Source organism: Artibeus jamaicensis, unplaced genomic scaffold (assembly GCF_021234435.1).
Source record: "Artibeus jamaicensis isolate MK-2021 breed Jamaican fruit bat unplaced genomic scaffold, CSHL_Jam_final contig_466, whole genome shotgun sequence".
NCBI lineage: Eukaryota > Metazoa > Chordata > Mammalia > Chiroptera > Phyllostomidae > Artibeus > Artibeus jamaicensis.
The window spans coordinates 13,633,850-13,646,421 of NW_026521844.1; the positions used below are offsets into that span (position 1 = coordinate 13,633,850).

Consider the following 12,572-nt stretch of genomic DNA (forward strand, 5'->3'; position numbering starts at 1 on the left):
GCAGTCGTCTACTGAGCACAGGTGTACTTTTATTTTGTGATCTACAAGTGATTTATAAATGTCGAAGAGTGATATTTAAAAGAAAAATATAAATATGTATGTGCTGGCATAGTGATCTCCAGATACATTGTTAAATTATGAAAGATGTAGAATAAATAGGATGTATATTTCGAACACTTATGTAAAAAGAAAACAGTGGTAAGGAATATATCCATGTAGTCACATTCATACATACATTAAAACTCATACATTTCTGTATATGCATGGGATGTTTTAGTATGTTTTGATGTTTTTGTATTGTTTGATTTTTTTTAGAATGTGCAAATATTTCTTAAAACACTGAAACTTGAAACTTACTCCTTTCAGTAAAGTTGCAAATGCAGTGCTAAAAAATTTAATTCTAGTTCTTTGGCATTACTCTAATTCTTACTTGTCTAATTTGTAATCCAGGGTACAGTTATGCTGAATTAGTTTGAAAAAAAGGAATATTAAATAAAGTAATGCAGTTCAATCTACAAATAACATCAAAAAAGTTTTTTTGTCTCTACCCATCAGTACTAATTTTTTTGTATTTTAATTGTAATTACTGTATTTTTTTCCCTGTTTATTGTTAGAAGGGCTTGATCTTATGTCTGGGGGTAAACCCCAGGTTACCTCTCCTAATTTTTTAGACTTGGCCTGATTTGTCTGCTAATTTACAAAAGTAATTATAACATATATGTATTGCTATAAAATTTGACGGGATCAATTTAAAGAATCAAGTAAATTAGCATGAGATTAAAATGACCCTAATATTTTATAGCATACAGCAAGTTTTTACTGCTATAATAATAAATGAAAAGTCATTGGCTGAAAAAAAGTCACATGTACCTGGTAGGATGTACTAAAATAGTTCAAATACAACTGTGTAATAGAATTACAGAATTTCAGTGACAGAAGGAACCGTAGAGACACTCTAAATCTAGTTCATTCCTGTCATTTACAGGATTTTTAAAGATGCAGGGCCATAAAAGTTAAATGTCTTACCCAAAGTTATGTATAGATTTATTTGTGACAGAGCTGTTACTGAAATCCAGGATTTACAACTTTCTATTCTGCACTTTTGACTGTAGCATACTTACCTTTTACCCCTAAAGCACTTATTCATCCTGCCTTAAATGAGCAGTATAGTATCTTAAACAATTTCATGTACCTTTTGTTATTCAACTTTTTATAGTTAATTAAATTATTTGAACTCCCTAAGTGTAATTATTATTTTAATTGATGTTTCATAATGTTTCTTGTTGCTTTTTGTTGTAGCTTAAAACAGAATTTGACAAATTGTTTGAAGATTTAAAGGAAGATGATAAAACTCATGAAATGGAACCAGCTAAGGTACTGAGCCAATATTTTCTATTTAAATCTATCTGGAATTTATGAGACTGAAACCTATTTGGAATTTTAAAATATGGTGATAGTCTATACATTTTTATCACAGGATCAGTTCTTTCCAGATTTCAGGGTGGTGGGAAGAAGGAGCTTATTGTATCTCTATTTATGACATTGTTTTTATTTACAGGCCATTGAAACACCATTGCTTCCACATCAAAAACAAGCTCTAGCTTGGATGGTTTCTCGGGAAAACAGTAAAGAACTTCCACCATTCTGGGAGCAGCGAGATGACTTATACTACAACACAATAACAAATTTTTCTGAGAAGGATCGTCCAGAAAATGTCCGTGGAGGAATTTTGGCTGATGACATGGGTTTGGTAATTATTTTTTTTCTTGAGTTAGTAAAATTTTATTTTGTAAAAATGATTTATAAAAAGTAATTTTGAAGTAGATAGAGATAGGAATATGTTGGTTCCAATAAGGGACAAGATTTTGCTTTCAGTGAAGAGCACAATTTTTCTTATGGTTTTCACCTAAAATAATGTTAAGGGTTTTTTTCTTTCTTTTTCTGGTCAGTTAAGTTACAATTAAGATAATCAGTAATATAAACGTGTGTTTCTCAGTTTTCTATTTAAAAGGAATGACAACAGTGTTATATAAAATTATATCACAAATGTAGTGATATGCACAATATTAAATTATACATTTATGATTCCTTACACCAGCAGTTTGTATACTTTTTGGTCTCAGTAACCTTTACACACTTAAAAATTGTTGAGGAGCCCAGAGCTTTTGTTTTTGTGGGTTACATCTATTAACATATCTATAAATATGTATAGTATTAGTAAACAAAAAATTTAATTATTAATTAAAATAACAGTTAAACTTATTACTTGTTAATGTGAATAGCATTTTTTGAATAAAAAGTATTCTAAAAGAAAAGCAGTTTTGATAAGAAGACTGACATTTAGTTTTGCATATCTATCATGTCTGAGCTAATAGATGACATCTGAATTCTTGTAACTGCTTTTTATTCAGTGTGTTGTGATTATGTTTTGGCTAAAGTATATAAAGAAAATCCTTATACACATATGTAGCTGGAAAAGGGAGGAGTTTTAGATAATTATATTCTTTTTTGATACAGTAACAAAATTAAGCAAGTATTAGTTTATTTTTTTTTAAGATTTTTTTTTATTTTTAGGAAGGGGAAGGGAGGGAGAAAGAGGGAGAGAAACAATGATGTGTGGTTGCCTCTCATGCACCCCCTCCTGGAGCCTGGCCCATAACCTAGGCATGTGCCCTGACTGGGAATCTAACCAGTGACCCTTTGGTTCGCTCTCCAGAGCTCAATCCACTGAGCCACACCAGCCAGGCAGTTTATTAAAGATTAGTAGTTATAATATGAAAATTAAAGATCATGCCAGTGAACTTTTTATACTCTGCTTCATTAAAATCCACTGGTATGGCTTACAAATTGAATGGATATTTTACTTATGCATGATTTTATAACATCAGACATTGGCCTTTTGGAAAATATTGGCTCACTGAGTTACACAGATCTGTCAAATGTCATGCATTTCATTATATTATATAAAAAGTTTACATTAATTGGTTATACTGCTGATCTTATTAGGCACTTACATTTTGGGAAGCTCCTATGTTCCATAGTATTGGGTACAAGTTTTCCAATATTCTGATTTTTGCTTGAAAGCTCAAATGTTATCATTAACAGATGCTGTCAATTGTTTCTCTTGAAGATGATAGCCTTCCTTTGTTCATTATTCAAGAAAATTTCTGCCACTCTGTTATGAATAACTAGTTGTCAGTTATTCTTTCAAATAAAAATGCATGAAAAAGTGATGATGTACGGTGTTGCATGGTGGTTAGTTGAGCTTGAACTCAGTCTCACAGTGATTTTTTTCTAGATAACCCCCATTTTGATATTAGCAGAAGTATTTAATGTGTACTTTCTATCTTGTTACATATCATATTTAAAACATATATACTTAAAAGGCAAGATTTAATAAAATTAGTGTGTACTGCTTCATCAAGGGCATTTTTAACATTCTTAAAGTGCAACTGGCCTTTAAATTTTTTTTACTGTATGTGGCAGTTATTTAAGAAAAACGTACAAGGTATATTCTTTGTGCTTCATAGATATATTACAGCTTTTAAGTGTTGCAATTATCTTTCAATGAAATTTAATAAAGTCATTAACTTCATGTATATACGGGGATTACTAATAATTTTAAATTAGCTTTGAGTTATATGGCAAGCAGAAGTTGTAGTTTCATGATAAAGTTATTAGTTCATGGTTCAATGTAAAATCTTAGAACAGCAGTCGTTCAATAAAACGACATTTCCCAGAGATTTTGATAGTATTTTAGAGTAAATCATTTAATAATTTCTAATAATGCAGTGTGGGAAAGTACTTCTTAATGGAACACTTTTCATTAATATGTGTATTGTTTAATAATCAGTACACTTCTGTGGTTTTGAATGTTACTTGATATTTGCTTACCTGATGTTAAAATTGTTTTCAAATGTTCTCTGGTCAACTGGGTTTCAGAATCTGATCATTTGTCTTTTTAAAACATTTATAGGGCAAAACTCTTACAGCCATTGCAGTAATTCTTACCAACTTCCATGATGGCAAACCTCTTCCTGTTGAAAGAATTAAAAAAAATCAACTGAAGAAGGTAAAGTGTTAATGTTTTCTCTGAAGTCATTTGTTTAGTGTTAAACCTTTTAATTTTGTCATTGAAAATAATAGCCAAAAAATTGATAATATCCAGTGTTTTCAGAGGTGTCATGAATGGCCTCTCTCATGTGTTGCTGATAAGAGTGAAAGTTGGTAGCGCATTCTTGAGGGCATTTTGGTAATATGTATCAAGAGTCATGAAAGTATTTATAATCTTCCACTCAGTAATGCCATTTAAAAAAATTGCCTAAAGAAGTTACCAGAAATGTATTTTCTTCAAAGATAAAAGTACAAATCTTTTTCCCCTAAGCACTATTTTAAATACAGAAAAAAATCACTTCTCAGGAAAATAACAATTAAATTATAATATAGCTATAATATTTAATACTGTTATTGCAAAAATGCAAAATTCTGTTTTTGAAGAATACTTTCATGATATTTTTTAGTTAAAAATAGCAGACGCTCAGGGGGGCAGGGCCAGGTGTGATTCTGAGTATAGTGTGTTTGAGTCCTCATTTTGTAAGTACATATTTATATATGTCTAAGTGTAGTTAAACACTGCATGTGTTAAAATGTTAATAGTGATAATTATGTTCTAGTGATGAGAATATAGGTGACTTTTTCTATTTTATTTACATACATAGTATATGTACTTAATATATTTGTATTTGATTTCTGAGAATTAAATTGAATTCGTTTTATGAGAAAATAAATGTTATTAAAATGAAGCACTATTTTTTGTTCTGACCTGAAAATTCAAAGAACTTAAAGAAGGAAATAACTGAGCAAAAATTTGTGCGAAAAAATATTTTTAGACCTCTAATTTTTTTAGATTTCAAAGAGGCTGCACATCAGTTTCCTGCCATGTTTACTGAGATCCTGTTTTATTAATTTCTGCACTTAGTTGCATTTCCTTCTTTGTACTTTTATTAGGAGTTTAACTCTTTTTTAATGTTTGAGATTCAGTTTTTTACCTTGAATAAGTCCAGTGATTTATATCCTGTTCCTTTTACATTTGGCTATTAAAACAGAAGAGTAGCACCTAAGACTATTTATAGCTGCAGTGTCAATTACCAATTTAAAACATACCTATTATCAATAAAACTTTCCCTTTTAACCCCAAGATCATCCATGCATACATTTAAGGTGTTGTGTAGTTGGAAGATTTTAGGATAGTTTGCTGCACATTGAAATTGAGGCTGAAAATGTGATTTCTAGCTTAGAATTTATTGCAACAAAAATTCTACTGATTAAAGTAGATTTAGATATTCCAAGCTTACATAGTAAAATATCATTGATTTAAATTTCGTTAGAGTGTAATATGATTGGATATGTTGGACTTTGTGGAAAGTTTATCTTTGAACTCTATGGAGAAAAAGCTTGCTGAACAAAATTGTTTTATATAAAAACAATACTATAAAGGACATCTTTTATTTGTGGATAAACTTTTAGGTCATTTTTGCATATTGATTAAATGGTTGTACTAATTATTGAAGAAGATCAAAAAACATTTTTTACATTAGTTCCATGGAGGTAATGCTTTAAAATTAACTATCTAAAATAACTCTACTAGCTACATATCTCTAAAAATGTTACATTTTGGATTTTTTTAATACCATTAGAAGGGAATGGATCTTCTCCCAGTCACATTTTCAGTGAATCTTGACTGTAATGGAATTTTTAAAGTTCCATGTTTTTTAAACTAAAATTATATCTTATTAGGCCTGATTTTCTACACAGATTACCTGTATTTCTTCCTACCAATCCTCCTCTCCACACTGAGGTTTTAATTTACAGTATGACAACATCACCTAGCTTTCTTTCTAAACTACAAGAATTAATTTAATTAAACCCCATTTTATTTGTCATTTCTAGCTACAGATTCAAGAAAAAGAAGTACGATGAGAGGAACCCTTCTTTACTAGACTCAGTTAAAAATATTTTCACTAGGAAATATAAAGTTTTGCTTTCATAGAAGCTTTTGTAGTCATGTATATACATCAGTGCATATTGAAATGAAAGGGTACACATGAAGGAAAAAGGAAAGGGTCAGGTTGACAGGCAATGGCAGCCTCATTAAAGAACTATGATTTACTGTAGGGACTCTTGTTTTGAAAGTTTGTAGTCTGAGAATTCCTTTTAACTTTAAAGTAACTCCCATTTTATGAATGTTTCTCATAGTAACTGATATGCCATTTATAACTGACGTCTGCTTTTTGTATTCCTTTTGAAAGGTAAAGACCAACTAGTTTTATTTTTTAGATACCTATGAAAAAAATGGTAATCAATTTGTATAGTTTTCCTTTTTACTTAATGTACCTACCCCCTTTGCTCCAGGATGGGGTAAGAATTTACATAGTCTTTATTATGAAAAGTAAAGCAATATAAAATAGGGTGCTTTTAAACTTATTTAAAACCGACAGCAGTACTTTATAAGAAATATGTCTTCTCACCCAGGAATGTAATATTAGTGATGAATCCGTGAAACTTGGAGGAAACAGTACCAGTGGGAATACAGACAGGCTAATCAAAGGTAAACTTTAATTTTGAATATGACTGCATATGTTACTGAAATTTTCTAATTTAATTATATAGTTCCAGTTCTGGCTTGTACTATACAAACACTTCAGATCTCTTTTTCTAAAAAATTTCATGAATACTGGTAGTCAGAAAAAAATCCATCAAGGAGGTAATGATGGAATTGGGTGGTAGTACACCAGGCAGAGAACTGAAGAAGAGCATTTTAGCTGAGAAAAATATCTTGTGAAAGACAGTAGTAAAGCAAAACAAAAACCCAAACCATACAGCACATTTTGTTCTAGGACCTCAGAGTAGTTTACGGTATTTATAATGTAATGTGCATGGATAGCAGCAGACAAGGAAAGAAGGTAGGATAGAAATGAATTCTGAAGTCAGGGGAGAAATAAAGAGATCTCTGGACTTAGCAGTTATATGGCTGGATTTAGCAATCACTTCACAAAATTAATTTCTGAAGATTGGTTAGAGCAGAACAGACTGAAAGCCTTTTGAGATAAGTATAGTAGATGAAAAATTGGAAATACAACTGTGTGCTGTTTGTACTTTCGTATGTTTGAGCTAGCAGAGAAAAATAGAAAAATAGTTGGAAAGGGATTCAGAATTGAGGGATTTTTGGAGTCTGTTTTTTTAGTTTAAGAAAGAAATCCAAGGATAGAAAGATTTTGGATACAATGGAGAGAATAATGTGTACGTCTTTGGGAGGAAATGAGATCAAGGGACTGGGTAGATGAATTAGCATTAGGTGGAAAGTGTGGTTCAGGGAAAATGTAGATCATTCAGGGAGTGAAAATGTAGAAAAACCGGGAGCTTATAGAAGATAACATCTGATTTTCTTTGGAAAGTAAAGCAGGTCATCTGCTGGGAGTATAAAGAGTTAAGAATCTAGGCAAAGAATCCAATGTAGATCTTTGTAGTGAGTAGGCAGGGAGAGACTATATGGTACATAAAAGATTTGTTAAGTGACACAAGGTGACAGCTGAGACTTGGAAGTGTTAATTTATAATTTCATCTACTTATTGTTCATTTTTTCCTGGTAGCTGTCAGCTGCCTTGGTATAGCAGGAAATTCAGCCAGTGTGGGGGATTGGTTGGATGACTACAGGGAAAGAAAGAGTACAAAAAATTGAAGATACTTTTTAGTGAGAAAATAGTAGAATAAGAAACAAATAGAGTAGATGGCTAATTGTAAGTGCAGGAATGAAGATACTGTGAAAGTTGTAATTCAACAAAAAAGTTACAAAAAGAAAAAGAAAGTTGTACTATTGAGTTAGAAAACCAGAGTTTTAGGAAGGATACTGCTAGTCTAAGACTTTACTAATATTTTGTGTATTTGTTCTTTTCTTTGAAATGGAAGGATCTACAAGTAGTGGAGAACCCAGTATTTCAGATGTCAAGGGAAAGAATAAATATCCCAAGTCAGAATCATCCAGCTCCCGTTCCAAGAGGTAAACTCTTATTATGTTTTTTTTTTAAATATTTTATTTATTTTATTTTTAGAGACAGGAGAATGTAGGAAAAAAGAGAGGGAGAGAAACATCAATGTGTGGTTAGTCTCATCTTTTTATAGAACGGACCCGTGCAAGGGGACAAAATACTATTCCCAAATGAATCCCCCTTCTCCTGGGGTCCTCCTGTTTTAGGTTCGCCTTGCCTGCCACCAGGGACTTACAGCTCTCAATGTCAGAGATTGGTTGAAAGGAAAGGAATTATTTATTCAAAAGTTATACAAACTTGAGAGTAATGACTTAATGTCTTCATTGAGATCCCAAAGTCCCTTAGAATACCCACAGATGCACACAGTACTTCCTTTCCACCTTTGTCCAGTCTGGGGTACTGTATCTCAGGAAAAGAACAGAAGTCCATGGCTCAGCTAGCTCCTGGTTCCTCCCAGTAATCTGTGCTTAGCTGGCAGGCCTCCCTTGATTCCCAGCACCATCAGCTGTGTCACTGCCGTGATCTCCAGTTCGTAATCCAAAACCCACGTGGCACCTTCCCGTGGCCCACCAGCAAGAGTTCTGTCACCCCTTTCCTTCCTGTAGTGTCTCTCCTGCATTCTTCTAAATGGCTAAGAGAGAGCTCGGCATCACTGCTACTTCTTGCTTTCCAGCTTCCCAAGCTATGTGGCAAAGGGAGCCCCTAAGCCGCTCAGTTCTCCCTCTCTCTCCAAAGCTGCATGGCCCCTCTCCTTTCTCCAAGCTCTCATGCAAGCACTGTAATGAGTTGGGGGGTTATTATGGTGTGATTGTATGTAATATATTTATTTAAACTGTCTCCATTTTTTATATATAGGAGAGAACTATACCTACTATATCTGAGTTATATAGTTTTAAATACATTCTTTTACTTGAAAATGACAAAAATCATCATGAATTGGGCAGGTAGGCAGTTCTTTTACAAGTGAAGGAAAGTATTGATCTATAAAATAAGTGACTTGGTAATTTTTAATCACCTGCTTTCTAGCACTTCCTGTTTCTTTCATGTAGGAACTAAGATCTAGCTTCTGCATGTTTTGTTTTTGTTGAGACTTTACAGTGTTTTCTTTATGAACTTGAGGAAATGAAAGCTGACATATTTATTGGATGGCCTAACAGAGACACTCTTTGCTCATCTCTGTACTTTCTCACTTTACCTTTTGTGAAAATAAGATACGATAAAGTTATTTGCAGAGAGTATTATATTAATGCAGACTAGAGGAAATATTTGAATAAAACACATAATGCCCCTCTGATTTCAACTTGATTCTGTTAACTTTATAAATTTTATTTACCCTCTGAAGTAGATCTAAATACTTGGCTTTTGTTATATTGTATTGTACACCATGAATATCTGCTGTGTAACCTCAAATCTGTTAGCTCTTTCACCAACAGAAATCTCAAAACTGGGGCTTTGTTAATGGTTTTCTATCATTAAAACCTGCCTGTGATGAGCACAGAATCAGGACTCATCAGTTTTCCTTTCATCTTAATACCAAATGTGACAGCTGTGAGCTGACCATGAAACTGGTTAACAGATCAGATACGATTGAAGGGCATAGAAATAATAATGATGATGAAGACGTGGGAAAAACTAAAAATAACAACCAACACACATATGAAATCTAATACATATGTATTTACTATGCAGCAGGCAGTATTTTAGGGGATCTATTTGTACTAACATATTTTATCCAGTGAAGTGGATTATATCTTTATTTTCCAAATGAAGAAACTGAGACATAAAAGACTGTTAGATATCTTACCTCAAGTTGCATAGCAAATAAGTGGCAGAATGGAGATTGAATCTGTTCAGTCTGACCCTAGAGCCCATTGTTCTTAGGCACCTAAATACTGTACTATACTTTTTCTCCACAAAATTTACAGTATTTTGCATTGTGAAAGAATTATATTTCTGCCTCTTAGCTTCTTATTTCATTGTATTGGAAGTGTTATCTTTGATAAGAGTCATTTATTTTTTTGTTCTGGCATTAATATGTTTTAATTTGAGCTCAGTATTGAAATTATTATTTTAGAATGGTTTTATTTTACTTTTTCAAATTTATTTTAATAATAGTGGTACTGCATTTGGTGTAGTGAATGTATCTGGTTATGAAAGCAATGTGCTTTTAGAAAATTTGGCTTTCATTTGTCAAATAAAAAGTTTCACATGAATTTTATGCAAAATACAAGCAAGGGAAATACAAGAAAGCATTTGTGTTGTATTTAGTAAGCATGTTTTTATTTAAAATTATTTTTCTTTTGGGTTGATGAAAAATTTACATATACTTATTTTTAGAAGAAAAACTGCTGTCCAGTATATTGAAAGCAGTGATTCAGAGGAGATTGAAACTAGTGAATTGCCACAGAAAATGAGAGGTAATAAGAAATGGATTTGATTTGATCTGCGTTTTATATTCTAATTTCCTTTTGTGAGCATTTTTATATTTGGTTGTTTGTAGGCAAACTGAAAAATGTACAATCAGAGACAAAAAGCAGAGTAAAAGGTATGTATATACATCTCACTATCTATAATCTACACTTAAAAATTATTAAAGAGAGACCCCATTGATTCGTATCTCTCAGGCTTTGGAATTCTTTAGTAATAGTTCTTAAACTTGACTGACTACAATTTACATTTTAACTATTCATGGAGCTTATGAGGGGCATTAAATAAATGAGGCAAGCAAATTGAAAAATTAGTTTCAAAACAAAATATTTAAACAAATATTTTATTTGTTTTAAACAAATAAAATGAATTTTTTTAAACAAAACAAAATGATTTTTCTACTTACAAAGTATCTTCAGTAAAATCGTATTCGTATCTGTCTAGATTGTAATTTCAAAAGTATGGTAGGAATATGTTCTTGTAAATTATTATTCACGTTATCATACAAATGGAAGAAGCTGAGTACCTTTACTTTTTCCTTTGTTTTTAAAACATATGCTTTATTTTCTTTTCCTTTAAATCAGATCATACTGTATTCCTAATTACTTGACATATTGTATTACATTTAGAAAGTAACTCATCACCATTGACCGATTTGAAAATTTGGCATCCTTATCATTAGAAGTCAAACACCTGTTTCCTTGACAGACTTCTCCGTCCTCCTGGGAGGTGAATCACTTTGTATATGGCTGCCTCTACTTTGACATCTCTTCCTCAGGAAAAGCAACAGTTAGGACAAATGACTGCATTCCTTCTCTCAGCTGGAAGGATATGATTCCTGTCAGAAGAGCCTAAATTTTTTTTAACCAGACATGATTTTATTCTTTTTAAAATAATATAAGCTCTTAAGGTAGTGTACTAGAAAGTGTTGTTCTATTTTCTATCCTCAGAAAGTACCTGTACCTAAGCACAGGAGAGAATTAGTTTTCAAATACCTGAATGACTTTGTGGTTTTTACTTCAGCAGGATCTTCTAAGGTCGAAGAAGATACAGAGTTTGCACATGCGCTTACTTCATCTACTCCTTCAACAAAAAAGAAAATGTTGAAAAAAGGTCAGTAAATATGTTTTTTTTTTCTTTTCCCCCTATTTTTTAGTCTTATATATTCTCACATTTCCCTGGTTCCAGTTTTGTATCTTGGGCAAAATCATAAAATTACATTTACTCATCATTTGGAGCACTTATCTCAATGTTCCACTTACTGTGTAATCTCTTACTATGACTCTGTTATCCCTGTTGGATGTGCGTATGCTAACAACAGATTTGTGTCTGGTTTGGCTCATTGCTATTTCCCTAGCACTATCGCAGCACTAGGGGACCGACAAATGAAGGTTCTGTCTTGTTCCAAAAGAGCTTCTGGGAATAATACATGGATTAAAACCTTTCATAGTATTTCATTAACTGGCAGCAGCTGTCATAGTTCTCTCCCTAACTCCATTTTTTCCTGTCCTCAGGTTAAGAGCCTCACTTTTTAAATTTTCAATGAAAAAAATTTAATGACAGTGAAGTTATAAAACCATACTATAAGAAGTTTAGAAAGTAGAGAAAAGAAAAAATACACAATCCCATTTTTTGGTGTGTTATCTAAGTGTGTATACAATCCCATTTTTGGTGTGTATACAATCCCATTTTTGCGTTTTGGTGTGTTTTCTGTCAGTTACCTTTTTCTTTTCTTTATTTTTTAAATTTTTATTTATTTTTTAAAAATTTTTATTTATTTTTCAAGTACAGTTTTCTGTCTATTTCTCCCATCCCAGCCCACCCCACCCCATGCTCCCCACCTCCCTCCCATTTCCACCCCCCTTAGTTCTTGTCCCTGTGTCCTTCATACTTGTTCCTCCAAATCCCTCCCTTTTTTTCCCCTTAAATTCCCTCCCCTCTCCCCTCTGGTCACTGTCCCCCTGTTCTCTATTTCAGTGTCTTTGTTTTTATTCTGCTTGCTTGTTTGTTTGGTTATTTAGCTTCCTGTTAAAGGTGAGATCATATGGTATTCGTCTTTCAACACCTGGCCTATTTCACTCAGCATAATGTTTTCCAGTT

At 32.4% G+C, this 12,572-nt stretch overlaps 1 protein-coding gene across 4 annotated transcripts in view; it reads left to right on the forward strand.

Annotated features, from left to right (window-relative positions):
- HLTF (helicase like transcription factor) overlaps positions 1–12,572 on the forward strand; it is a 60,469-nt gene that overhangs the window by 18,932 nt on the left and 28,965 nt on the right. For 2 of the 4 annotated variants that reach the window (XM_053667260.1, XM_037154292.2), the window contains exons 6-13: positions 1,300–1,374; positions 1,559–1,750; positions 3,977–4,072; positions 6,532–6,607; positions 7,966–8,056; positions 10,383–10,462; positions 10,546–10,590; positions 11,496–11,585. In XM_053667260.1, coding sequence (XP_053523235.1) covers positions 1,300–1,374; positions 1,559–1,750; positions 3,977–4,072; positions 6,532–6,607; positions 7,966–8,056; positions 10,383–10,462; positions 10,546–10,590; positions 11,496–11,585 — 745 coding nt within the window. The remainder of the gene's footprint in view (positions 1–1,299; positions 1,375–1,558; positions 1,751–3,976; positions 4,073–6,531; positions 6,608–7,965; positions 8,057–10,382; positions 10,463–10,545; positions 10,591–11,495; positions 11,586–12,572) is intronic. The other 2 variants (XM_053667261.1, XM_053667262.1) reach the window with 1 other exon arrangement.